Source organism: Corylus avellana, chromosome 6 (assembly GCF_965113065.1).
Source record: "Corylus avellana chromosome 6, dhCorAvel1.hap1.2, whole genome shotgun sequence".
NCBI classification, from domain to species: domain Eukaryota; kingdom Viridiplantae; phylum Streptophyta; class Magnoliopsida; order Fagales; family Betulaceae; genus Corylus; species Corylus avellana.
In genome coordinates, this window is record NC_142495.1 from 7022808 (window position 1) to 7046243 (window position 23436).

Here is a 23436-nt window from a genome sequence, read left to right on the forward strand (position 1 = left end):
AGCCTCTTTGGCTCTTTAGGCTTTGATTAACTTAAGGGAAAAAATTGAATAATACATGTTAGTGGTACCCATTAATCATTATAAATAGACATCAATTTGATGTAGAACAATTAAACAATATGGCAAAAATTGTAGCATAACTGAAAGTCTGAAAACTTGAAACTGAGCGAAGATTGTTGTTGTGTTATTGTTTAGCCTTTTTAGGCTTTGATCAAATTAAGAGAATAATAATACATGTTAGTGGTACTACCCATCATAAATAGTTGCATTTGTTCTATTATCGGTAATGTATATTGGAAATTCGATCGTCTATCTTACGGGGTTGTAATTTAACTTGAAAATTTTAGGTTCATGCATCATGTCAAAGTTTAAAACTATTGATTCGTTCTTTAAAAGGAAAGAAGCCGACATTTCGAAAAGTAATACACCGTTGGATCTTAATGCCGAAACTTCAAATCCCGATGAGTGTCATCTTAAATCTTCAAGGGTTGAAGATGAAGAACATCCTTGCGGAGAATCTCTAATTGCGGAGACACAAGAGGCTCATTTTAAATTATCCACACTTAATGTTGATGAAGTTGATGCTTCTTTTATAGAACGAGATCCTGGATTACGTCCTCCGATCTGGGACTATCCAGTCAATCAACGGGATGAAATAAGGCGGGCTTATTTGCAACATGGTCCATATCAACCTATTCTTCGAAAGGAACAATATCCACTTTCTGGACCAGAAAAGCACCCTCGTCGCTTTCAAGCTTCTTGGTTCACACAATTTTCAACTTGGCTTGAGTATTCTCGTTCTACGGATGCTGCATATTGTCTACCATGCTATCTTTTTTCTATGAAAGTACTTGGACGTCCTGGATGGGATGTATTTACTATAAAGGGGTTTAGAAGTTGGAAAAAAGTTCATGATGGAAAAAATTGTGCCTTCTTGACTCATATTGGGGAGGATCCTTGTTCACCTCATAATAATGTTGTGAAATATTGTGAGGATTTGCAAAATCAAGCACAGCATATTGATAAAGTATTGAATGCACAAAGTACCGAACAAATTCTAAATAATCGACTTCGTGTGAAAACTTCTATTGATGTTGCTCGGTGGCTTACATTTCAAGGATGTCCTTTGAGAGGTCATGATGAGACTCCTGCTTCAAAAAATCGAGGTAACTTTCTTGAGATGATTCAAATTTTGGCTTCATATAATGAGAAAGTTGCAAGTGTTGTTTTGGAAAATGCTCCACAATTTGCAAAGTATACTTCACATACAATTCAAAAAGAGATTTTGCATGTCATTGCAAGTAAAGTGCGAAATAAAATTCGTGAAGATATTGGAGACTCTAAATTTTGCATTATTGTTGATGAAGCACGGGATGAGTCTAAGAGAGAGCAAATGGCTATTGTTTTGAGATTTGTTGATAAAGATGGTTTTATACAAGAACGTTTCTTTGATATAGTTCATGTTAAAGACACATCGGCATTGACTCTAAAGAATAGAATATTTGATGTTCTCTCTCGTTATTGCCTTGATATTCAAAATATTCGTGGACAAGGATATGATGGTGCTAGTAACATGCGTGGTGAATGGAAATGATTGCAAGCATTATTTCTTAATGATTGTCCTTGTGCATACTATATTCATTGTTTTGCTCATCGATTACAATTAGCATTAATTGCTGCGTCTAGAGAGGTGGATTCTGTTCATGTGTTCTTCACAAATTTGAATTTTATTATCAATGTGGCCAGTGCTTCATGTAAACGTCATGATCTACTACAAGCTGTTCATGCAATACATATTGCACATATGCAAGCTATTAGTGAGCTTGAAACTGGAAAAGGGGCTAACCAAATTGGCACTTTGAAACGAGCTGGTGATTCTCGTTGGGGTTCTCATTTTAATTCTATTTGTAGCATTATAAGGATGTTTGATACTACTTGTACAGTGCTTGAAGATGTTCAAAGAGAAGGAGGGACTTACTCTCAACGAGGAGATGCTAAGGCTGCTTATAAAATGCTTACATCCTTCGAGTTCATATTTGTTTTACATTTAATGAAGGAACTCATGGGCATTACTGATGTTCTTTGTCAAGTGTTGCAGCAAAAATCTCTGGACATTTTAAATGCTATTCATTCAGTTTCTATTGCGAAAAAACTTATCCAAAAGTTGAGAGATGATGGGTGGGATAATTTACTTGAGAACATTGTCTGTTTCTGCAAGAAATCTGAAATTAGCATTCCGGATTTGAGTGCTTGTTATATTGAAGGTCGAGGTCGTAATCAAAAGGATCACATTACAGTGGAGCATCATTATCATTTTGACATATTCAATACTGCCATTGACTTTCAATTGCAAGAGCTTGATAGTAGGTTTAGTGAAAAGGCGATGAAACTTTTGATACTTAGCTCTGCTTTGGATCCAAAAGATGCTTATAAATCTTTCAAAATTGACGATATATGTATCCTTGCGGAGAAGTATTATCCTCTTGATTTTTCTGAGCAGGAAAAAATTAATTTGAGATATCAGTTGAGGTATTTTGAATTTGATGTCCGCACCGATCCGACATTACAAAATTTGTCTTCTATTGCAGAATTATGCCAAGGATTGGCAAAGACAAAAAAATCAGAGACATACTATCTTATTGATAGATTGATTCGTCTTATTTTGACTCTGCTAGTGTCTACAACAACTACCGAACGAGCATTTTCAGCAATGAAAATTGTTAAAACACGACTACGCAACAAAATGGATGATGATTTTCTTGCAAATAGTTTAGTTATTTATATTGAAAGGAAAATTGCTGAGAGTTTCGATTTAGATTCGATACTTGATGATTTTGTACTTCTAAAAGACCGTAAAGTGCAGTTCTAGACACTTTTTTGTATTTCTATCTTTTTGATATAGTGCCGACATGTTATATTTCTAATATATCAATTTGAGCACATATTTATGAACTTTTATAGATTTTTTTTGTGATGCATATACTGTGTGAATTACCAATTTTTCAGTGTGAACAAAATTTTTAGGACGCAAAACAAAAAAAAAACAATTAGGATGCGAAATTTTTTTTTACGGCCTCTACATTCTTAAACATCTGGCTCCGCCGCCACTGTGAGAGAGTATACTTCAAATGTCATCCTTGACCAATATGAGCCATTACTTTTCAACATGTATTTCTAAACTATCACAAATTAGCACTTGCACCCCTCGTCCAAATACAGGAGAATATACGGATATTATCCAAAATTCTTTAATAATGTTATTTATAAAGACCTGGGCAGCCATCAACTAAACTCATCAATCACCATGGCAGAAGAAGTGAAGCTTTTTAGGAACTGGTCAAGTCCATTTGCTTTAAGGGTCGTTTGGGCGCTTCAACTAAAGGGCGTTCCATATGATACCATTTATGAAGATCTCTCCGAGAAGAGCCCTTTGCTTCTCCACTATAATCCCATCCATAAGAAGGTTCCGGTGCTTGTGCATAATGGAAAACCATTAGCAGAGTCGCTTGTAATTCTTGAATATATTGAGGAGACCTGGAAGCAGACTCCCTTATTTCCTGAAGATCCTTATGAACGATCCACCGCACGCTTCTGGGCAAGATTTGGAGATGATCAGGTAAAGTAACCACCCTATATATAGCAGCAATTTTTTTTTTTTTTTTTTTTTCGCAGCAAATTTTAGAGACCTCGATCCTGTTTTCCTGATAACTATGAACTACTCTGTATTATGTTCACCTATAAACCTGAATTTCTTAATTTTCAATATTGATGCTTGTTAATATGAGGATATGTTGTGTGTTGCTGTAGCTTTTGCATTCCGTATTCAATGTTTTTATCAAGCAAGGGAAAGAGCAAGAGGAAGCAATCGCCAGAGCCCAGGGGAACTTGAAATATTTGGAAGAAGAGCTGAGAGGGAAGAAGTTCTTCAGTGGAGAGAAAATTGGATTTTTAGATCTTGCATTTGGTTGGGTTGCTAATTTGGTTAGTGTACTTGAGGAGATAGAGGGCTTGACATTGATAGAACATGAAAAGTATCCATTGTTGTTAGCATGGATTCAGAACTTCATTGATGCTCCAATAATCAAAGAAAGCTGGCCACCTCGAGACAAGCTGATCACCAAATACCGTGCTCGTATTGAATTCTACAGTTCAAAAGAGGCCGCAAAGAAATGAGTTCTTGATCTCCAACTTCAAATGATAGCAGAGCAATTGAAATGTTGGAGTTGCTTTACTAGTGTTTGCTTCTTAGTTGAAACATTAACATGTTTGCGAATAAAGGGTTTATTGTAATGGTTCATTCTGACCATAAGGAAGCAAGTCCATCTCCTGCTCTTTGGCCGATGTGAGACAATGCTCATTTCTTTTTCTACGCTTATAACCATCCTCTTTTATTCAGCTCTAGCATTATCACTTTCTCTTCCCTTACCTATTGAAAGGTACTTTATACACTTATTGAATTGTTCTTTTTTGTTCGTCTTTGTTATGTTAATTTGTTAAAGTAACGATTAAATGAGTAAATTTACATTTTTTTTTATAAGTTTAAGCTTTTAGAATAACTGGTAATTTAACATGGTATCAAAGCCAAAAGTCATGGGATCGAACCTTGACTCCGTTAAATTACCCTCATTTAAATTAAATATTTTACGTGTTGGGTCTCACCTATTAAAATGAAGTTTGATCCGACACGTGAGAAAGATTATTAAAGTAATGATTAAATACTTAAATTTACTTCTTTCTATCAGCTTAAACTTTTAAGATAACTGATGATTTAACAAAATTGTTTACTTTGGTGCCCGAACTGACATAATTGAACGACACTTGCTGGTTTTGGTATAGTTCGGCAACGCTTCCTTGACCGATTGGTCATTGGGTGATTTTCGATGACCGAACCCAGTCAATCCCACATGGATGCTCAATCTTAGAACATTATGATTGCAATCCTAGCTAGCTCACTATTTGGTCTAATAGAATATATAAGGTGAGATGGTAAGATGCATTGAATCACAATTAGTACATCATAACACAATAATTATAGATTGGATTGGTGTGGTAGGATTCTATTTGATTTAATCAGAAAAAAATAAAAATAAAAATAAAAATAATAATAATAATAATAATAAAAATAAAAATAAAATTCATGGTCGGACTTGTTTCCTTATGATCAGAATAAACAATAACAATAAACCCTTTATTCCCAAACATGTTTCAACTAAGAAGCAAACAGTTGTAAAGCAACTCCAACATTTCAATTGCTCTGCTATCATTTGAAGTTGGAGATCAAGAGAAGGCTTTGCAAGCCATCTCATTTCTCTGCTGCCTCTTTTGAAATGTAGGCTTCAAGAAGAGCATGGAATTTGGTGATCAGTTTGTCTCGAGGTGGCCAGTTTTCTTTGATTATTGGGGCATCCATGAAATTCTGAATCCATGCTAACAATAATGGATGCTTTTCATGTTCTATCAATGTCAAGCCCTTTAACTCCTCTAACACACCGACCAAATTAGCAAGCCAACCAAATGCAAGATCTACAAATCCAATTTTCTCTCCACCGAAAACTTCTTCCCTCTCAGTTCTTCTTCCAAATATTTCAAGTTCCCCTGGGCTGTGACCATTGCTTCCTCTTGCTCCTTCCCTTGCTTGATAAAAACATTCCATATGGAAGGCACAACCTACAGCAACACACAACATATCGTCATGTTAACAAGTATCACCATTGCCAGAACTCCTTGGCTGGAAGAGTAAGCAGTTTCAACTTTTTGAAAATTAACAAATTCAGGTTTATATTTGAACATAATACAGAGTAGTTGCTAGTTATCAGGAAAAACAGGATCGGGATCTCTAAAATTCACAGTCCCAATTGCATACAATTCAAATAGTTTTACAGTAGATTGATGATCTACTTTTCCTCAAGTAACTTTGTTAAAATATTAATTAAATAATTATTTTTTTTTTTTTTTTAACAACTTAAACTTTTGAAACAAATGATAATTTAATATGGTATAAGAGTTAAAGAATTTGAGTTCGAATTTTAATTCTATAATTTATACAAGTAATTTAGATATAACTCCATATATATCATGTATGAGACCTACTTATTCTTGAGCAAGTAGCTAGGCTCTCACTTCGAGTTAGGGGTGTCAACCCGGTCCGGTTTCTCGATTTTTGGCCAAAACCGGGAACCGGAACCGAGGTACCCCGGTTCTCGATTTTGAGAAACCGGAATCGGAACCGGGACCCCGGTTACCGATCGGTTCCGGTTTTACCCGGTCTGGTAACCGATTTTTTTAAAAAATTGGTTTTTGGGCTTATTTTAGGTATTGGGCCTAAAATAAGCCTTTTTTTTTTTTTTTTCATAAGTTGGCCCATTTTTAAAAAAATTTATTAGTTTTTTTGTCTAAATTAAAGGGGTTTTGTTGTGATTGTTCCAAATAATTAAAAAATAAACCTAAAAAAATCCAAAAATTCTAAAAAATCAATATTTTTGCCTATTTGGGCCTTAGAAATAAAAATTTAATTTTAAAAATACCCTAAACCTAAACCTATATATATATATATATATAAAATAGAAAACCGGGTACCAAAAACCAGTACCGGAACCGGGGTGCCCGGTTTTTGGATTTTTCAAATCGGAACCGGAACCGGGACCCCGGTTTCCTAGTTTCTCGGTTTTTCGGTTCCTGTTCTGATTTCTCAGTAATTTTTGATACCCCCACTTCGAGCTGCCCAAAATAGGTGAGCCCTACGGATTTCTTGTATTACATGCAATTCACTAAGATTATTTCAGGAAGTCAGGAGCAGGACATAATTCTTGCTATATAAGAGTGGTTGCTTTACCTTACCGTCTCCAAATTTTGCCCAGAAGCGTGCGGTGGCTCGTTCATAAGGATCTTCAGGCAATAAGGGAGTTTGTTTCCAGGTCTCCTCAATATATTCAAGAATTACAAGTGACTCTGCTAATGGTTTGCCATTATGCACAAGCACAAGAACCTTCTTATGGATAGGATTATAGTGCAGAAGCAAAGAGCTCTTACTGGAGAGATCTTCATAGATGGTATCATAAGGAATGCCCTTTAGTTGAAGTGCCCAAACGACCCTTAAAGCAAATGGAGTTGACCATGTCCTAAAAAGCTTCACTTCTTCTGCCATGGTGATGGATGAGTTGAGTTGATTTGTAAACTATGGTATCCCATGTCTTTATTTATAAATTACATTCTTAAGGAATTTGGATAATAATAATAATAATAATATCCCTTTATTTTTCTCTATTTATATACGAGGGCCTGTAAGTAAAAGAGAGCGTTAGGCTTAGCCGCTTAACAAGGATGATATTTTAATATTTTATCTGAGGCGCGTGTGTAAGTTGCTGATGAAATATGAGATGCACGCCTAATTGATGACGTAAGTCGTGATGTTTTGTAGTTGCTGACTTTTTTGAGTTGTTATCCTCTGAGGTCGGCAATTTTTGGTCGTATATATCACAATGCGGCTATGGCCAATCGGAGAGTATATTGTGAACTATTAGGCTTATCAAAAGAAATGCTCAACATGTTTGTAGTGCTTGGACTGACTTTTATGAGTTTTTATTCTCTGAGGCCGGCTTTGTTTTGCTTGTATACATCCCAAGGCGGCTGTGGCCTATGGGAGTGAATATTGTGATCTATTGGGCCTATTAAAATGCTCAAAAAAAAAAAAAACTATTCTTGTGTTTTTTTCAGAATTCAAAAGAATGATCGAAGAACTAGTTTAAAAGGTGCTCTTATTGTACTATTGGAAAGATTAAAGAAGACATCCACTGTCAAACTGCGAAAAAAGTTGTTTGGAAAGCAGAAAAAAGAGGAAAAAAATCTCTCCCAGAGGAAATGCATTTGCGCATTTCCAGCCCACAAGTCTCTGCAATGTGTCGTACAAAATCATTTCAAAAGTTTTCTTTTAATCTCCACACATCCCTTCGACTAAAACCCCCTCCCCCCCACCAGCCGCCCCCTGCGCCACACCCACACCCACACCCCCCCCACCCCCCCCCCCCCCCAGCCGCCGTCCCCCAACCCCCCAACAAAAAAAATGAAGAAAAAAAGATTAAAAAAGTTCCGAATAAATGCTTTTAAAATTAACCCAACAATGAGAATGACAGATATCAAGGCCCCACTTGGAGTTTTATTGAAGCTCACAAGCAACATTATGCGTATTTGACAATGAGCATTAGGAGATAATCATCACGACACCTTATAAAAAAGATAAATTTCAATCCTGCCATGGAACAACCCAATCTACAAATAGGATGAAACTAAATGAGTAATGCTACACTTAGTCCCACATCTCTACATCCATTTTCCCACACATATAGGTGGCTTTTAAAACTACCATTAAATATGAGATGATCTTTATTGGATTTTAATCTAAAGTAATTTTAAAAGCCACTTATGAATGTAGAAAAATGGGTGTAAGAATGTGGGAGTCTGCATAGCACTATTCAAACTAAATACAAGAGATCACATGTACAATATTTATAGGAGACACTCAGTTTAAAAGGAATAGACCCCCTAATCGGACTCCTCGTGTGCTTTTTGAACAAACACAAGTGCAAGAGTCACGAGGGATGCATAAATTGAGGTGGGTATCCTCTGCACCACCTTCCCAACTCCCGGGACACCCTCAGTAGCCTTCTTTGTTGCCATTGCAACGGTTGGCGCCACAACCAAAGTGAGGATAAGTCCCTGACTAACAGCAATGAATGTGCCAGTTGACAGCTCCTGGATAAAGCACACAAATTCCTCCCGACCAATTTCTCCATCAAGGTTGAAGTCACAGGTCTGCAGATTCCAAAAAAAAAAAAAAAAAAGAACGAAGACAATTTTACATCTGAAAGAATATGCAGAAAGCTTTAGCCTGGGGAATGATAGCACTTAACAAAGTCTCAATTCACACATGTAAACTTAATTTTTTTCTTCTTGTACATTTATAGTTAGCCAAAACACAATAGCCGTAGCCTGACTCCTATAAAGGTTAAAGAGTACAGGGTTGTCTCTGCAGCAGAAAGAACAGTCATTGCATTCATCATCCAAACGTGTTTGTTCACCCTTGACTATGATAAATAATTGAGGTTCGCATATTCTTTCTACACAATACAGAACAATAATTTGGTTTGTTCATGAAAGAGTAAAAGCTCCGAGGCTCTAGATGCAGGGTATGTTGAAAGAATAACATCAAACAATTCGTAAATGGAAGTAATGACAAATAGAATTCTTCCCATGCTTAATAGACCACAGACATCCAACTTACTAAACACATGAAGACATTTTTTCCATAACAACAGGACAAAAGTCCAATTTCAATAAGGCCATTGTGAATATTGATGGAATTGGATGTCTTGACATAAGATCTAATGTGATTTGCATGTGTTATGTTAAAATACAAGGAGTGATAAGAGGTTTCAAAACACTTGTTTCAAGGAAAGATTATGTACAAGCAATAATAAATGACCTGATTTTCTCATTTTTGCTATCACAGAATTGCTTCAGATTATAGATCACAAAATCAACTATTGTCTACTTAGAAGACATGGACATTAGTCGGCTTGCCCCTGATTTACGCATCTATGTAGATGATATGGTAGTCACAGGGTGTGATTTTCTCCCTTATTCAAAGTCTGCAGCAAGAGTTTTTGTTAAAGGATTTGGGCAGGTATTCAAGCACTTTGTACACCTAAAGTTTTGCATCTCTCCCAAAAAAAATATAGTGTAGATTTACTTCACTGTGTTCAGATGATGGGTGCCAGGGAATTCTCTTCTGCTAGTGTTACGGGTTCCAAGTTGTGCAAGCTAGATGGATACCCTTTGAGTGATGCTTCCGAATATCGAAATGCGGTAGGAGCCTTACAGTATTGCACTTTAACAAGGCCAAAAATATCTTTCTCTGTCAACCAGTTATATCAACATATGCATTCCCCAACTACAGCTCATTGGACAGCGGCAAAACGAGTCCTAAGATACCTAAAGGACCGCTGCAAATTCAGGCATATTGTGACTCCGATTGAGCTTGAGGCCCCGATGATTGGAGATCAACAAATGGTTGAATGCCAAATTTTCTTCTCTATAGGAGGAAAAGCATTTTGTAATGATTCTTTTGACTTCCCATAATTTATTTTGCAAATAATGAGATAAACTGATATCCCTTTATATACTGGAATCCTTCTGGGTAAACTCTTGTATACTATTTATATAGCTTACGGTTTGAAATGGGTCAAACAACACTTCACAAAACGGTGAATATCATAAAGCAAATGATCTAAAAATGCATTTTCGGTACTATCACCAAAATTAACAAGTAATTAATTAGGATACGCGTACCACAACCATAGCTCGAACTTCCTCTTTGGAGGGGGGATCAAAATGCGGTCCCGGTAAACGCTTATTGATTTCACTACAACCAAAATAAAAAGATAATTTCCAAATAAATATAATTTTTTTTCCTTTATGCCATAAGTAAATCAATTAACAAATAAGCAAAGCTTCACTCACTTGTACACAAGCAGGACAGCGATGTATAAATCTTCGAACGTCAAATTAGCCTTTCCCGATTCATTTGTAAGACGGTTAAACACCCTATCCGTTATTTTCCTCACTTGGTTTTGTCTCCACTGCTTCCCTGTAAAAGGTTTATTGTCGAATTTCAGTTTTACACTTTTTGTCCTATAATTTCTCGGGAAGACCAAATGAAAAAGGCCAAAAAACAAAACAAAACAAAATCCTATAAAATTGACAGGGAAAGGAAAGAGGAACATCTCGAATTGAATAAGAGAAGAGTACCTTGAAGCCTGTCTAAGACCTGTCCCATGGCGGTTGTACTACCAGAGACACGACGTCGGCTTGGAGATTAGACTGAATAAGAGAGACTGACTTGTCGTCTATCTTCCAGCTTCACTCGTGGTGTGTGTGTTAATATGGATAATTAACTAGTCAATTGAAAACATAATTAATTGTTGACCATTCTGTAAGTGTTTGAATGTATGGTCCAGATTTTGTTTTATAATATTTAACGGTTGATATAAGTGTTTGAATGTATGGTCCAGATTTTGTTTTATAACATTTAACGGTTTATATAAGTGTTTGAATATATGGTCCTGATTTTGTTTTATAATATTAAACGGTTTATGTGGTGCCGGCTTCATCCTGATCCATTACTAATCCGTGAGTGTACCGTCCTGCAGTATATCCATGAGTTCCTTTAATGGTGGCCACTTGACCATGATCGGATCTAGCGAAATCCAAGTGACTAAAACATATTATATGTAATTTTTCTCAAAATAAATAATTTAATTTTGCAGGTGACTCAGGTACCTTAATAACCCCAACACACCCCCCCTACAAGAACTCATTCATAATTCACTAATAATCATTAAGCTAATAATACATATATAATTAGGGATCCTATTCAAGTTTGATCCATGACCTATTTAATTGCACCTTTTGCTAGCCCAGATGCAGCAGAATTAGCTTCCCTTTTTACGTGGCAAATCTGCCAATCTTGCAACATGTTGAAAACACCTCTTATATCATCTAATTTACTCCAATTTTTGTCATTTTCCTTTACAACGTTCACAATCTGCACCATATTTCCTTCCGATATGATTTTCTGTAGCTCCATGTCACAACTGAACTCCGCTGCATGTAATGTAGCCAATGCTTCTGCTGCTATTGGCTCCAATATTCCTTGTTTGGTTGTACTTTTTGGCTGCAAGTACATTTTTTTCATGATCCCCTAAAACAACACCAAATCCATACACGTCCATTTGGTTTATCAAGTGCAACAATATCCAAATTGGCTTTTAGTACTCATGGTGAGAGAGTGAATCACCTTGATGTAGGCCTCTTGAAGGACTAAAATTTTCCCATATGGGCTTCCATTAATCAGAACATGGGAGGAGCAGGCGTGGTGGTGGGGCAGAAGAAGAAGAAGAAGAAGGTGTCTACTTTCTAGCGTCTACGATCTCCATATGCAAATGCACTCAGACAAAACCAACCATCACAAAGAAAGGTAAAAAAGTGCACCGTTAAAGTAATAAAATGAGCACTCAAGCGTCAGACTGTTGAGCCGATGCGGTAGAGAAATAGTTCTTTACAAATCTCATGACCTTCTAAAAACATCACAGTACTAAAAGAGACCAATCTCAGTTGAATGCCTTCTCGTATTAATTAGTTAAAAGCTTTTGAGGCCAGAAAGGTTGAAGACATAGCAACCAGCGTCGCTTCAAGGAGATTCCAGCTTTTCATGCTTGGCTTTGGCCAAATCAAGTTGTTCTGCCCCGGCGTTAAGCAAGTGAGAAGGAAAAATATATCATCTCAGCTGTTAAGCATCAAAACAAGAATTACTATTGAGTCAATGGCAAAGGTTTCTTACTCTCTTCAGATGCAGTTGCCTTTTGAATGGTTGTCCGGAAGAATATATTCCCATTTTTTTGATAGACAGCCTACGGTAAACAAGGAAGGAGAAAGTAAAAAAATTAGCTTTAAATTGGTAAAACAATATGTTGATGGACAAACAAATTCAAAGCATAGATGAAAGACGGCTGACTGTTCAAATGGAAAATATGATGCAAAATATAAATCACTTGGATGGCTCCTTGACCATTCATTATACCGTGAATTTAATTTTTAGTTGCTATGATTGCCATCAATTAAATAACTAGATTGTAGGTTAATCTAAAGTTGCTTAGATTCCAACACACAATTGAAACCTAAATGGCATATTCGGTCCATCACAGAAATTTATTCGATCCCATCATTCTCAGCTCCCACTTAGGATATCAGAATAAATAGATACATAAATAAAAGTTACCACAAGCATTATATAAAGATTATTACATACCATTGCTTCAAGGAAAATAATGCTATCATGCAATAATCCTATTTTTTTTTTCAAGATAAACAAAAGTAACATTGTGCTGATTTCAAACGTAGTACTCCTTAGCAAAATGATTAGTATTCTGAGGTTTAACAATCCTTTATATGATGATGATGATAAAACAAGCTAAACCAACCACCCCCACCACCATGTACACACACATTCAAGCATAAACCAATAAACAAGAAATTTGGAATCTTAAACTTTGCTACAGTTTTCAAAGTGCAATCTTGTTTTTCACTAAAGATCTTCTCCTTGGCCCTTGAAGCGTGTAGATCAAGTTTAGAAAGCTTCTTTCTAACCGAAATCAAGCTAAAATAAGCTTCTTTCTAACCAAAATCAAGCTAAAATCAAGGGTGGAAGTTGAAAAGAAAATATCACAACTTGATTTCTTCAACCTTCAAATACTCAACGTTCTAGGTACAGTTCTTTTTTTTTTTTCTTTTTTTTGGGTAAATAAGACTATCAAAAAGAGCACAAGTACACAGTGTACATAAGGCTGCGCAGAAACAACACCCTACCCTACCACACACACACCAATAAGTAAAAAAACAAATAAATAAGGAAAAAAGAGAAGAGGAGGAAAAGAAACTATAAATCAGTTACTACAATCTAAGAAACTCCAAGAGAAACCAATCCTGCAAAGGAAAGATGATTAGAGATTAACTCAATCAAAGCCTTGATAATTCATTTAATTCTCTCACATGGATTTCTCTTTCCCTTCAATAAATCTATTACTCCTCTCCAGCCAAAATATTTCATGTCAAGTAAGAAGGTACACTAACCCCTCCCACTACCAGGTAAACTAACTCCTCCCACTACCAATCTCCCTCTTGAGCAAGGGCAAGCATCTCAACCACAAACCTAAGCATAAACCACTAAACTCCAAAAAGGTTTCAAAGCAGCAATTAGCTACCGAGTTAGAGTAAATTATCAACCGAGCCAACCTCCCTACACTGAGCAAGCAAGAAAAGCCTCAAGAACCAATCCGAAATCCCAACTATCAATCCCCCATAGCTCTAGATTTTAAATATGGAATGCAGATCTTGGTTTATTGAGTAAATGAGAGCAAATATGGAGCAACCTGCTAAAGGCAGCACAGTGGCCTTGTTTCAGCTTCCCCCAGACCACTACTGGCCTCTACGAACAGACTATGGATGCAATATTCCAGCAACTGGTGCTTTTTTTTTTTTTTTCTCCCTCAAGTTCCATGAGCAAGTTCAGGCTTTGTTTAACCACAATGACTACTGCTTAAATCCATGGATAGAGTTTGTTTTCCCCCCGAGTTATGTGTTCATTTTGCAATATAACCACAACGAGCACAATCATGATGCACATCAAAATTTAATTTCCACTAAAAATTGAACATGTGAATGTCAAACAAGTTAGTTCCTGTAAAGTCCATCAGTTTCCAACTTAAAGCCAGCCACGAGAGTTTTGTGCCAGTTAGCCTCCACGTTCTTTTATGTTTCTAGCACAACCTCTTTTATTTATTTATTAAATCTCTGGGTAATTTCCAGCACGAGTTCAGAAAATTTCCTGCACTACAGTTCAGACCCATAAGTTATGGAACAAAGCACATGTCCAGTATGGTGGCAAACCAGTCACAAACAAGCCAAAAGAAGCATGCACCACCAAACTTTGAATATGCAATGTCAAACCCTAACACCCAGAACAGCAATTAATCCGTATTTTTCAGCTTTCAAATCTCAGCTGAATTAATCCCATTACATACAAGGCCGGCCTCATAATTCTTCACATCCTATTACACACAAGAAAAAAAAAACAAAAGAGTTGCGAAACATTATCGAGTAGAGCAACACCAATTTATCCAAGCTTTCCTAAGTTTTGCTTGTTAGAAAGAATCAAAGAAAGGTGTCACTTCAACTCTTCAAGATCCAAATTGCAGCATAACCAATTAACCAAAATCAATTGCACTATTTAATATTAAGCAAACCAAAAAAAATGAAAAAAGTGAGTAGCAAGATACAAGGGCAAGTTGAAAGGTAAAAAGGAAAAATAGAAGAATAATAATAATACAGAGGGGTTACCCTGGATGAAGAAAGATTATTGAGCTCAGCAATGGCAACCTCGTGGCTTCTTATCTCCTTGATGAGTGCCTGTTTAGGCTCTGCCATCTTTCCCTCGCTTTCTCCTTCCTCTCTCTGCATTACATCACATCTTCGTTGCTCGGAACTTCGTTTTTCTTTTTACTATTTGATACCCGATTTACCCTCCACAAAAATAAGGCTTGCCTTTTGGGATTTTTGTGTCGTTTTCATCTACGACTGCCGTCTTTCAAGAATAGCTTGAATGAGGCTTTTCTACAAAGCGGCTCCTATTTTTAAATAGATTCAAGCACCTATTAACAAATAAATCCAATGATCACTCTTTTGCCACGTCACTCACCTTAAATTAAATAATGTTAACGAATAATTTTATCCTATTTTTGAATAGATTCAAGACACCTATTAGAATGTGTTGCACGAATAAATTATGATGTTACATGTATTCTAGGAACATAGGATGACATGTTATGTGCTACATAGGATAGAATAAACCTTCTTCTTTTTTTTTTTGACATATAGAATAAACCGCTTTTGAGTTATCTTTCTGAAGGTCTCCCTAAGTGTTCTTTATTGAGAAAAGTGAAATTCAAGTTTTGGTTGGCCAAACTATCCTTATTGAGCTTAAATAGAAATAGGGTCCCAACCTAGTACACAATTGTCCTTATCACATGTTCTATGGATAGAACATCAATCAAACTATCGATCTAATCTCTTGAAAATTACTACTAAGTGGACATCATCACTTTGATCAATCGAACTATCTAATATTAAAGCTCTTGAAAATTAGAAATAACTTTATTTATAACCCTTGAACTACTACGCATTTTAAGAGACTTTCAAATTTTAAAAACTATTAATTTCACCCACTGAACTTTCAATTTGATACAATTGACTCATCTATCAATTTTGCCATTAAACCCTAACGGAAACCACTAAAAGGCCAAATTACACTTCAATTCTTTTTTAAAAAAAAAATCAAAAAATCAAAAAATCAATGTGAATTTAAGAGTAAGTTCAGAATTTTCTAAAAGTTTCAGAAGTAGAAAGGCTATTTCATCACTTTTAACGTCCAAAAACTAACATAGGGGTAAATTGCATCAAATTGAAAGTTTGGGGAATGAAATTGAGAAGCTTTAAAATTGAGGGAGTTTTTTCAAATCACATAGTAAATCAAGGGTTTTTTTGTGAAGTTTCCCCTGAAAATTAATACCAAATGATACATTTCATTCCCTCTATCAAAGTTGAAGTGAATTAACTCTCTCTCTCTCTCTCTCTCAAACTTCTTCGTGAAGTCAATAGTTAACTAGTCTACACCAACCGGCCAACACAGACGAATTCTAAGAACAAATAGAGTACTTAGAGTGGAATAACGTCCAATTAATCCCTCTCTCGCCTTTTGTGCAAACATGTCATCAAAAAAAAAAAAAAAAAACTTTCTATATAATTTATCTACGTATTTTCAAAATTTCAAGCCCAATTAGTACCAATGTTCTTGCTTCCTACTGTGCTTGAAGATTCCACTCATGTCATCTTCCACAAAGCGGATATAAAACATAATACATTCATATATACAACCATGACAAGTGGACCGTTACTTCTGTGAAGTGTAAGATTTTTGCAGGTATTGCAAATAAAGCAGAATGAGACAATTTTAATGAAACAATCCTCATCCAAATCCTTACAACGTTGCTGCACAAATTCCTTCTAAGAGAGAGAGAGAGAGAGAGGAGAGTATCACACCTTAAACTCCTACTATACTTGAAAGAAATTGATGGGGAAAAAGTGTCACGAACTCTTACTATCATATAGGTTGATTTGAATCAAAGAAATGGGAGAGAGACTAAGGAGATATGGTGTATATATGTTTAAGATGAAATCGCCATTCTCCCATTGTTTACATTGAATTGTGTGACATGTACCTCTTGAGGAAGAAGGTGGTATCTTATGCCAAGGTTTTCAAAGATCTTCTTCAACTCAAAGACTAGCTCTGATCTTCGACTGCTCTTTTCCCCATAATTTTGATGGTTCATGGTGTGTTGAACACAAAGAGACATCTTCATCTTGTCTACATTCTCGATCTCCTTCACTAGGACAGAGTGTTTTGGGTTCCAATACTTGGGCTTACTTTCAACATATCTGCATCAAACAATAACATTTTTTCACAAACAAAACTTTACACTATTTTGTATGTTTGGTCAATGCTTAAATAACGAAGGTAATTAGTAGATGCAATAAATTTCTTACAATTGTATAGCCTTCTTTAGAGAAGTAACATCATCAGTAGAAGTAGATACATCAATGCTAAAGTCAATACAATCGGCCATGTCTGGACTTCTTCTAAAGTTGCTGATTGGCTTTGTAAGAAGGGTGGCGTTTGGGTAATAAATTTTCTCGTTATCATATCGTAAGAACACTGTTGTCAATATATTCATCTCTTCAACAATCATCTGGACATAAAACAAATATTTTTAGTGATTATAATTATAAAAAGAAAAATGATTAGTGTTAATAATTTGTCCATAATATTTCTTCTATTTGGACAAATCTAATAATTGATTCGTAAGATAAGATGAAAAAAATATTGACGTCAATCTTTCGTTTTTGTAGTGTAACATGTTTACCTGTACACCGTCAACGACACAACGATCACCTACGTCAAAGGGGTGCATCACGAACACAAAAATGATGGACTCAAAGATTGTTTTGCACATGTTTTGGAACATAAACCCCACGAGCAGTAACTGAGATGTAACGACAAAGATTACCTTAGTTGTGGCTAAACCCATTACAAGAAGGGAAACCACACTTATAATTACAATCACGATTGCGCTTGCCAACTTGTGAAGTTGCTGGACAGCCGTTTTGGTGTCATTCAAGGAGTGAGCTAAAGCTTTACGCTCAACGTACGCATGGACCTGACAATTCCAAAAGTGTTGGCAAAATATTTCAAGAGAAAATCTTCTTCGTAAATGGAGAAACAAATGCAACTTAAAAATAGTTTAAAAATAGTCATTTGCTTTCGAGAGAGCCATAGATTTACAAGAAAAGTGGAATTGGCATTTTCGTGACTACAAAACACACATATTTGATCAAAACAATAATCCCAAGTAAAAGCTAGTTTAATTAAGACCCTTCTGCTCATGTGTTGAGTATGAGATATTTTAGATTAGGAGGTGATGCAGTGTGGCATAGTGAGAAGCAAAATCTGCACACAGACTTTAATAACTGACAATTAATTCTTCTATATATCTTTAATAAACACTCTAAGAAATATAGAGAATATGAAAAAAAAAAAAAAAAAATTCACTAAACAAATTTCAAAAAATGAAGGTGGCCTGCAAATTAAGAGCCTCTTCTTTCTGCCACTTGGGGGTGGGGCCCGGCCACCCCTAAAGATGTTTTTGGGGTAGCACAGGCCACCCTCTAACTTTTTGGGGCTTGCTCGACCACCCTATACTCTAAGGTGAATCTTAAGTGGGAAAGTAAGCACATGTTATTTTATTGTTTATATTGAAAATTGTTAGTTTGATAATATGAAATGATTCATATATATGTTGAAGCTTATTACCACCCAGTTTCTGAATGAAGACTTTGTAACTCTTCCAGTTTCAATTGCTCCTTCAAAAAGAGGAAATATAGTGTGAACCTCCTCACTTTTCAAAAACCTTAGTAAATCTTCCTCTTCGATATATCTGTAACACAAAAGACAAACCCATGAATAAATATAAGAAATGAAAATGATTTGTTTTTTCCACTTTCTCAAACGATGGAATTTGAACTCAACATTCTCTCTGCCTCGATCTCCATTTCAGTATCTAAAGGTTTAGTTATATGAATTATTATCGAAGGAAAGAATATAAATGATCAGATTACATATTCATATCTTGAACTTGAGGTCCCATTGAAAGAGTTACACAAAGCTTCCAAGCTTCCAACATCAAGTCTATTTTTTGAATTCAAACAAGTACAAGTTCGAAATGTGGTGGCCATAAGCAATACGACCCAATGGAAAGGAAACAATTTGTTTTGAAAAATGTGTTAGTGTCGGAGTAAACTAATACTTGAAAAGAATTTTCGGTGTTTGAAAAGTAAAAAGTTGTTTCTAAAGTTGACAACATATATGATCACAGCAACACGATCGACAACGGCCACCTAAAAATGCAAAAGTGAGTTAATGTGGTGGGTAGGCATATAGCAACCTAAGTAAATCAAAGAGGCTAGCTAATTAATTATTAACATGCTGGTGAGGCAAATTAAGAACACAAATATTGGGAGAGATCTAGAGAAAAAAAAAAAAATTAACTCACTTGGCTCCAGGCTTTGCTACATTCTTGAATATCCTTTGAGCACAATTTCTGGCCTCCCATTCACTCGTGATCTCCGACTCAGCCTTCCCAAAATCATCAACGGTTCTAGAAATGGTCGGCAAGCCGGAAGCCATCACATAGCTCACAAGCTTCTTCACGCTCCACGCCGTCGCCCTACCCTCCATGCTCAGCTTCCTCAGCCTCTCCATGTCGATAGTCCGCCCTGAACCGTGCCTCTTAGACCTCGACAACGGATATGACCTGTTACAATACAAATTAAATAATTAGTTTTTATTCAGTACAGTTTTTAAAATAACTAGCGATCATTAATCTAATTCGACAACCTATCCCTCAGCCTTGCCGGCAACGTCTTGGACGCCTGTAGACGCCGACGCGGGGGCTCCCTCTCGTCGTCGTCCAGCGGCGGCCCGGAAAGCGTTTCCAAGATGTAGTGGTTGAAAACACTCTCTTTCATGCGGTCGAAGAAGGTAGCAACGTGGAAGGAGGAAGCTAGGACCTTGACAAACACGATCTTTAACAACCATATGGTGGCGGCGACGAGCACCGCTATGAGTGCCCGGAACACCTTTTTAAGGAACCTGTTGTGTTTGTGAACGTTGGGGAACATGATCATCCATGCCACCAAGACAAGGCCTAGCCAAACACAATTTTGGAAGCTCTTGCGCAAACCGTAGACGAAGTATAAGACTTTCTCTCTAAGCATGAAGTTTTGCTCGATGAGGAATACGAGTAATCCCACCACCCATCCGGAGACAAGGCGGCCGCAGAAGATCACCATCACCATAAGGCACCATTTCCATATCTCCAACCCCCATTTCTCCTCATCTTTGAGAGATTCTAGCGTAAGAGAGCAAACCAAGCATGTCATTATGATGAGGAACAATGTCCATTCAATTACTGCCCTTTTGTTAACCTTTGTTTTCCTTTTCTTGCTGTACTTTCCTTTCCCGTCATCTTCCCAGTTTTCTTCTTCCATTCGATCATATTCGTCATCGTCGTCGTCATCATCATCTATGTCGGTCGACGACGAAGCGTTTTCGTGGGGGTTTAAGGGTTGGAGCTCTTGGGGTTCGAGGATGATTCTCGGTGGAAGAGGGTAGTTGATTTCCTCGAACCGAGATCTGGGTTTGGAAAAGTTTAGTCGTCTAAGGCTTTTGGTTGTCGTTTGATGTTGGGAGAGTGAAATATCATTTGTGTCTGCCTCTGGAGACCGTTTGAGCTTGGAATCCGGCAGGTCGATGTTGAGAACGACATGGTCAGTGTCGGTTTTTTGGTTGTCGGTTTTCTGTACCTCCATTACTACTTGCTTAAACTCTCGTCACAGAAGCATAAACCTGTGTGCCAGCCGTGTGAATTAAATTTGTGCAAAGAAACCTTATTTTGTAGGAAGGAAATGGTTCAAGGCAATAAAGTTGGAGCCTTTTGTCTTGTAGATATAATTTCAAAAATGGGAAATTCTCACGTGCGTAGCTTTCGGTCAATACTGCAAATAAATTAGAGAGGTAATTGGAGCGCGGGTGGATCACTAAGGGAGAAATAGTATTAGTAATGATGAAAGATATCAATTACGATTAAAAAGCATATGAGATCACAATGAAAATCAATGATGATGGATGCTTCTGTGGTAGGGGTATAGAGCTGACATATCTATAGTACTGATTAATCAAATATAATTTTTTTTTTTCCTCTAATCAAATATAATTAATTTTTATGTGCAAGGACCTGTACTCTGGCAGATTTAGATATTGTGCCCCTTTTTGCTTTGAATAATATTTTGGGTGTCAGCTGTACTAGCTGCTTTAGAATTTTGCTTCAATTTATATTTATTCTTAAAAAAAAAAAAAAAAGAAGAAGGAAACCTATTACTTCTACAGACAACTTCCTAAAACACGACTCCTGATCTAAAACTAAGCCATTAATTGAACTCTACATTAAATTACTTGTTCTTCATTACTTGAATCCATAGAGTGAAAGTTTTGACAAACAGAGAAAATTCTCTTCTTTGTTGTTGTCATCCCTCGGTCATTAATAGAACTTTACAAGTGATTTGAATAATTTCAAATGTAAACAAATTTTTTAAATTAGAGTAAATAAATCACTATTTATTACAAAAAATTTCTATTGTTATCATTACAAACTCATATTTTATGAAAATGAGCACTACATAAACTGTTACATAATAATTAATATTTTAGTTACGGCCTTGATAACTATCATACAGACAGTTAGGTTAGTTTTTAAACATGATAAGTGTAATCGAATTATAACGTACGTTAATTTGTAAAGAGTTTGTGATAAAAGTTGGAGAGAACTCAATTATCTCTAGTAATTTATGTTTCATGATGCTTAGTCTGATTGATCTAGTTGATTGAATTACCCCTTAAGAAGGACCGTTTGAGGAATCAAAATGCATGCTTCTATATATATATAATTGCAATTTTTCAAGAGAGAAAAGCAAGATGGAAAATATTATAGGGAGTTAGGTTTCGTATTGAATGAAAACACTTGATGAACGTGTCCTGATTTACTGACCCGTTAACGTTGTCCTCGATGAGGCAGTACAGGAACTTGTTGCGGTAGATAAGCCCCTTTAATGATAATGAATCATATTCTAGCCAACTAAATAATTGCAATTAAATGGACCACACATGATTCTCATTACACGTAAAGAAAAAGAAAGTTTAATAAATATCTAAATTGTTTCTAGAGAGTTTTCTATATCATTCAAATCATTATGGTCACACAATTACACTGAGAAAAGGAGTCTGATTAATTAACAACTTCCTCTTATATATTCAAACCCTTTTTGTAAAAGCTTACCCGTTAAATATTGCAGCGCCCATTAGTGGACACTAACACTCATTATGTCTGGCATTATTATCGGACAGCCAGATAACAAAGCTTGTGTACTGCTAGCACGCATAACAGCTCCTTATCTCTCTCTCCCTCTCTCTAGATCTCATGTGTATGTGATGGGCGGCTGTTTTTAATCACATGTTTTAATAAATAATAGAAATTTCCTCCAAATCAGTTTAGAGGAACTATCCTTCAAATTCACTTACACCCCTCAAACTTTCGCGTTTTTTGCAGATATTCTCCTATTGTTCAAAAACTTTCACTTTAATATATCAAACTTTCGTTTCGTTCCAAATACCCTCTACCATTAGCTTTTGCAGTTAAATCAAACGGTAGATTTAGTAAAAGACCTTTATATCCTTAAATTTTTTGAAATTTTCAAATTTACCCTTATTTATAAATAAAAAATTATTATTATAATTATTGATTTTTTTTTTTTTAAAAAAAAAAAGGAAACTGTTTTCTGTCAATCTCGGTGATCTTCTAGGCCGTGGAATTTTCAACGTCAATGGCAACTCATGGAGGTTTCAGCGGAAAATAGAGAGCTTGGAGCTTGGTTCCATCTCGGTTCGGACCTACGTGTACGAGATTGTCACCTCCGAGATCCAATCCAAGCTAATCTCTCTTACAATCCGTCGCCAGAAAAGAACACGGAGTTTTAGACTTGCAAGATGTGTTTCCCCGCTTCTCCTTCGACAACATTTGCGGACATTATTCTCCGACGCCACCCCCAAAGGCCCTTGGGGGTGGCCGATCCACCCCCAAGGGCCACCGCTTGGCCTTTGGGGGTGGCTTCGGCCACCCCCATGGGCCGGTTGGGGGTAGTCAAAGCCACTCCCATGGCCCTTGGGGGTGGTTCGGCCACCTCCAAGGGCCAAATCAATTTTTTTTTTTATTTCTTTGATTTGGCCCTTGGGGGTGGTTCGGCCACCCCCAAGGGCCATGGAGGTGGCTTCGGCCACCCCCAACCGGCCCATGGGGTTGGCGACGCCACCCCCATGTCCCAATATGTGGTGGCTAGACACCACCTGTTGGCCACAGGGGGTGGCCAGCTACCCTCTTTTTTATTATATTTGTTTTTAATTTTTTATTATTTTTATTTTTATTTATTTTTAAAAGTAACATAATAAAATAGTATTATATTTTTTAATGCACCACATGGCGGGTTGATGGCCTTAGGATCTCTAAGGAGAGATCCTAGCCATCAATTGGATCCTTTCCAGTCCATTTTGAACTGGAGAGGATCATTGTCCCCGGTTTGGAAGAAATTTCTGTCATTTAATAA

General features: G+C 36.5%; 3 protein-coding genes, 1 long non-coding RNA gene and 2 pseudogenes across 5 annotated transcripts; 2 read left to right on the forward strand and 4 right to left on the reverse strand.

Annotated features, from left to right (window-relative positions):
• Positions 1 to 358: 358 nt before the first annotated feature.
• On the forward strand, positions 359 to 2869 carry LOC132186648 (uncharacterized; annotated as a pseudogene).
• A 320-nt stretch (positions 2870 to 3189) lies between these two features.
• Positions 3190 to 4476, forward strand: LOC132187194 (glutathione transferase GST 23-like). Its single transcript, XM_059601417.2, has 2 exons — positions 3190 to 3616; positions 3808 to 4476. Exons 1-2 carry the CDS (start codon positions 3305 to 3307, stop codon positions 4171 to 4173), a joined length of 678 nt encoding a protein of 225 aa, XP_059457400.1. The 5' UTR covers positions 3190 to 3304; the 3' UTR covers positions 4174 to 4476.
• Positions 4477 to 5180: 704 nt separating this feature from the next.
• LOC132186650 (glutathione transferase GST 23-like) lies at positions 5181 to 7144 on the reverse strand (annotated as a pseudogene). Its single transcript, XR_015912717.1, has 2 exons — positions 6833 to 7144; positions 5181 to 5667 (listed from the first exon to the last, which is right to left on the reverse strand). The product of XR_015912717.1 is annotated as a glutathione transferase GST 23-like (transcript).
• Positions 7145 to 8128: 984 nt separating this feature from the next.
• On the reverse strand, positions 8129 to 10938 carry LOC132187108 (Calcium-binding EF hand family protein). Its single transcript, XM_059601284.2, has 4 exons — positions 10804 to 10938; positions 10516 to 10642; positions 10345 to 10417; positions 8129 to 8808 (listed from the first exon to the last, which is right to left on the reverse strand). The coding sequence occupies exons 1-4, from the start codon at positions 10829 to 10831 to the stop codon at positions 8539 to 8541; spliced, it is 498 nt and encodes a 165-aa protein (XP_059457267.2). The 5' UTR covers positions 10832 to 10938; the 3' UTR covers positions 8129 to 8538.
• Positions 10939 to 11386: 448 nt separating this feature from the next.
• LOC148584813 (uncharacterized) lies at positions 11387 to 12248 on the reverse strand. The gene is made up of 2 exons (XR_015912724.1): positions 11852 to 12248; positions 11387 to 11755 (listed from the first exon to the last, which is right to left on the reverse strand). It is a non-coding gene; the product is annotated as an uncharacterized LOC148584813 (long non-coding RNA).
• A 4396-nt stretch (positions 12249 to 16644) lies between these two features.
• Positions 16645 to 20616, reverse strand: LOC132188244 (mechanosensitive ion channel protein 10-like). The gene is made up of 6 exons (XM_088517829.1): positions 19619 to 20616; positions 19275 to 19535; positions 18536 to 18659; positions 17589 to 17882; positions 17212 to 17414; positions 16645 to 17103 (listed from the first exon to the last, which is right to left on the reverse strand). The coding sequence occupies exons 1-6, from the start codon at positions 20590 to 20592 to the stop codon at positions 16833 to 16835; spliced, it is 2127 nt and encodes a 708-aa protein (XP_088373955.1). The 5' UTR covers positions 20593 to 20616; the 3' UTR covers positions 16645 to 16832.
• Positions 20617 to 23436: the final 2820 nt, after the last annotated feature.

Excerpts from the sequence above, each read along its gene's own strand:
- LOC132187194 (XM_059601417.2), top strand. The coding sequence starts at position 3,305 with ATGGCAGAAGAAGTGAAGCTTTTTAGGAACTGGTCAAGTCCATTTGCT. Across the intron at positions 3,617-3,807 it reads CAAGATTTGGAGATGATCAG|CTTTTGCATTCCGTATTCAA; the intron begins GTAAAGTAACCA and ends GTGTTGCTGTAG.
- LOC132187108 (XM_059601284.2), bottom strand. The coding sequence starts at position 10,831 with ATGGGACAGGTCTTAGACAGGCTTCAAG. Across the intron at positions 10,643-10,803 it reads GGTCTTAGACAGGCTTCAAG|GGAAGCAGTGGAGACAAAAC; the intron begins GTACTCTTCTCT and ends AACCTTTTACAG. Across the intron at positions 10,418-10,515 it reads GCTGTCCTGCTTGTGTACAA|TGAAATCAATAAGCGTTTAC; the intron begins GTGAGTGAAGCT and ends TTTTGGTTGTAG.
- LOC132188244 (XM_088517829.1), bottom strand. The coding sequence starts at position 20,592 with ATGGAGGTACAGAAAACCGACAACCAAAAAACCGACACTGACCATGTC. Across the intron at positions 19,536-19,618 it reads CCGGCAAGGCTGAGGGATAG|GTCATATCCGTTGTCGAGGT; the intron begins GTTGTCGAATTA and ends GTATTGTAACAG. Across the intron at positions 17,883-18,535 it reads CTTCATTCAGAAACTGGGTG|GTCCATGCGTACGTTGAGCG; the intron begins GTAATAAGCTTC and ends TGGAATTGTCAG.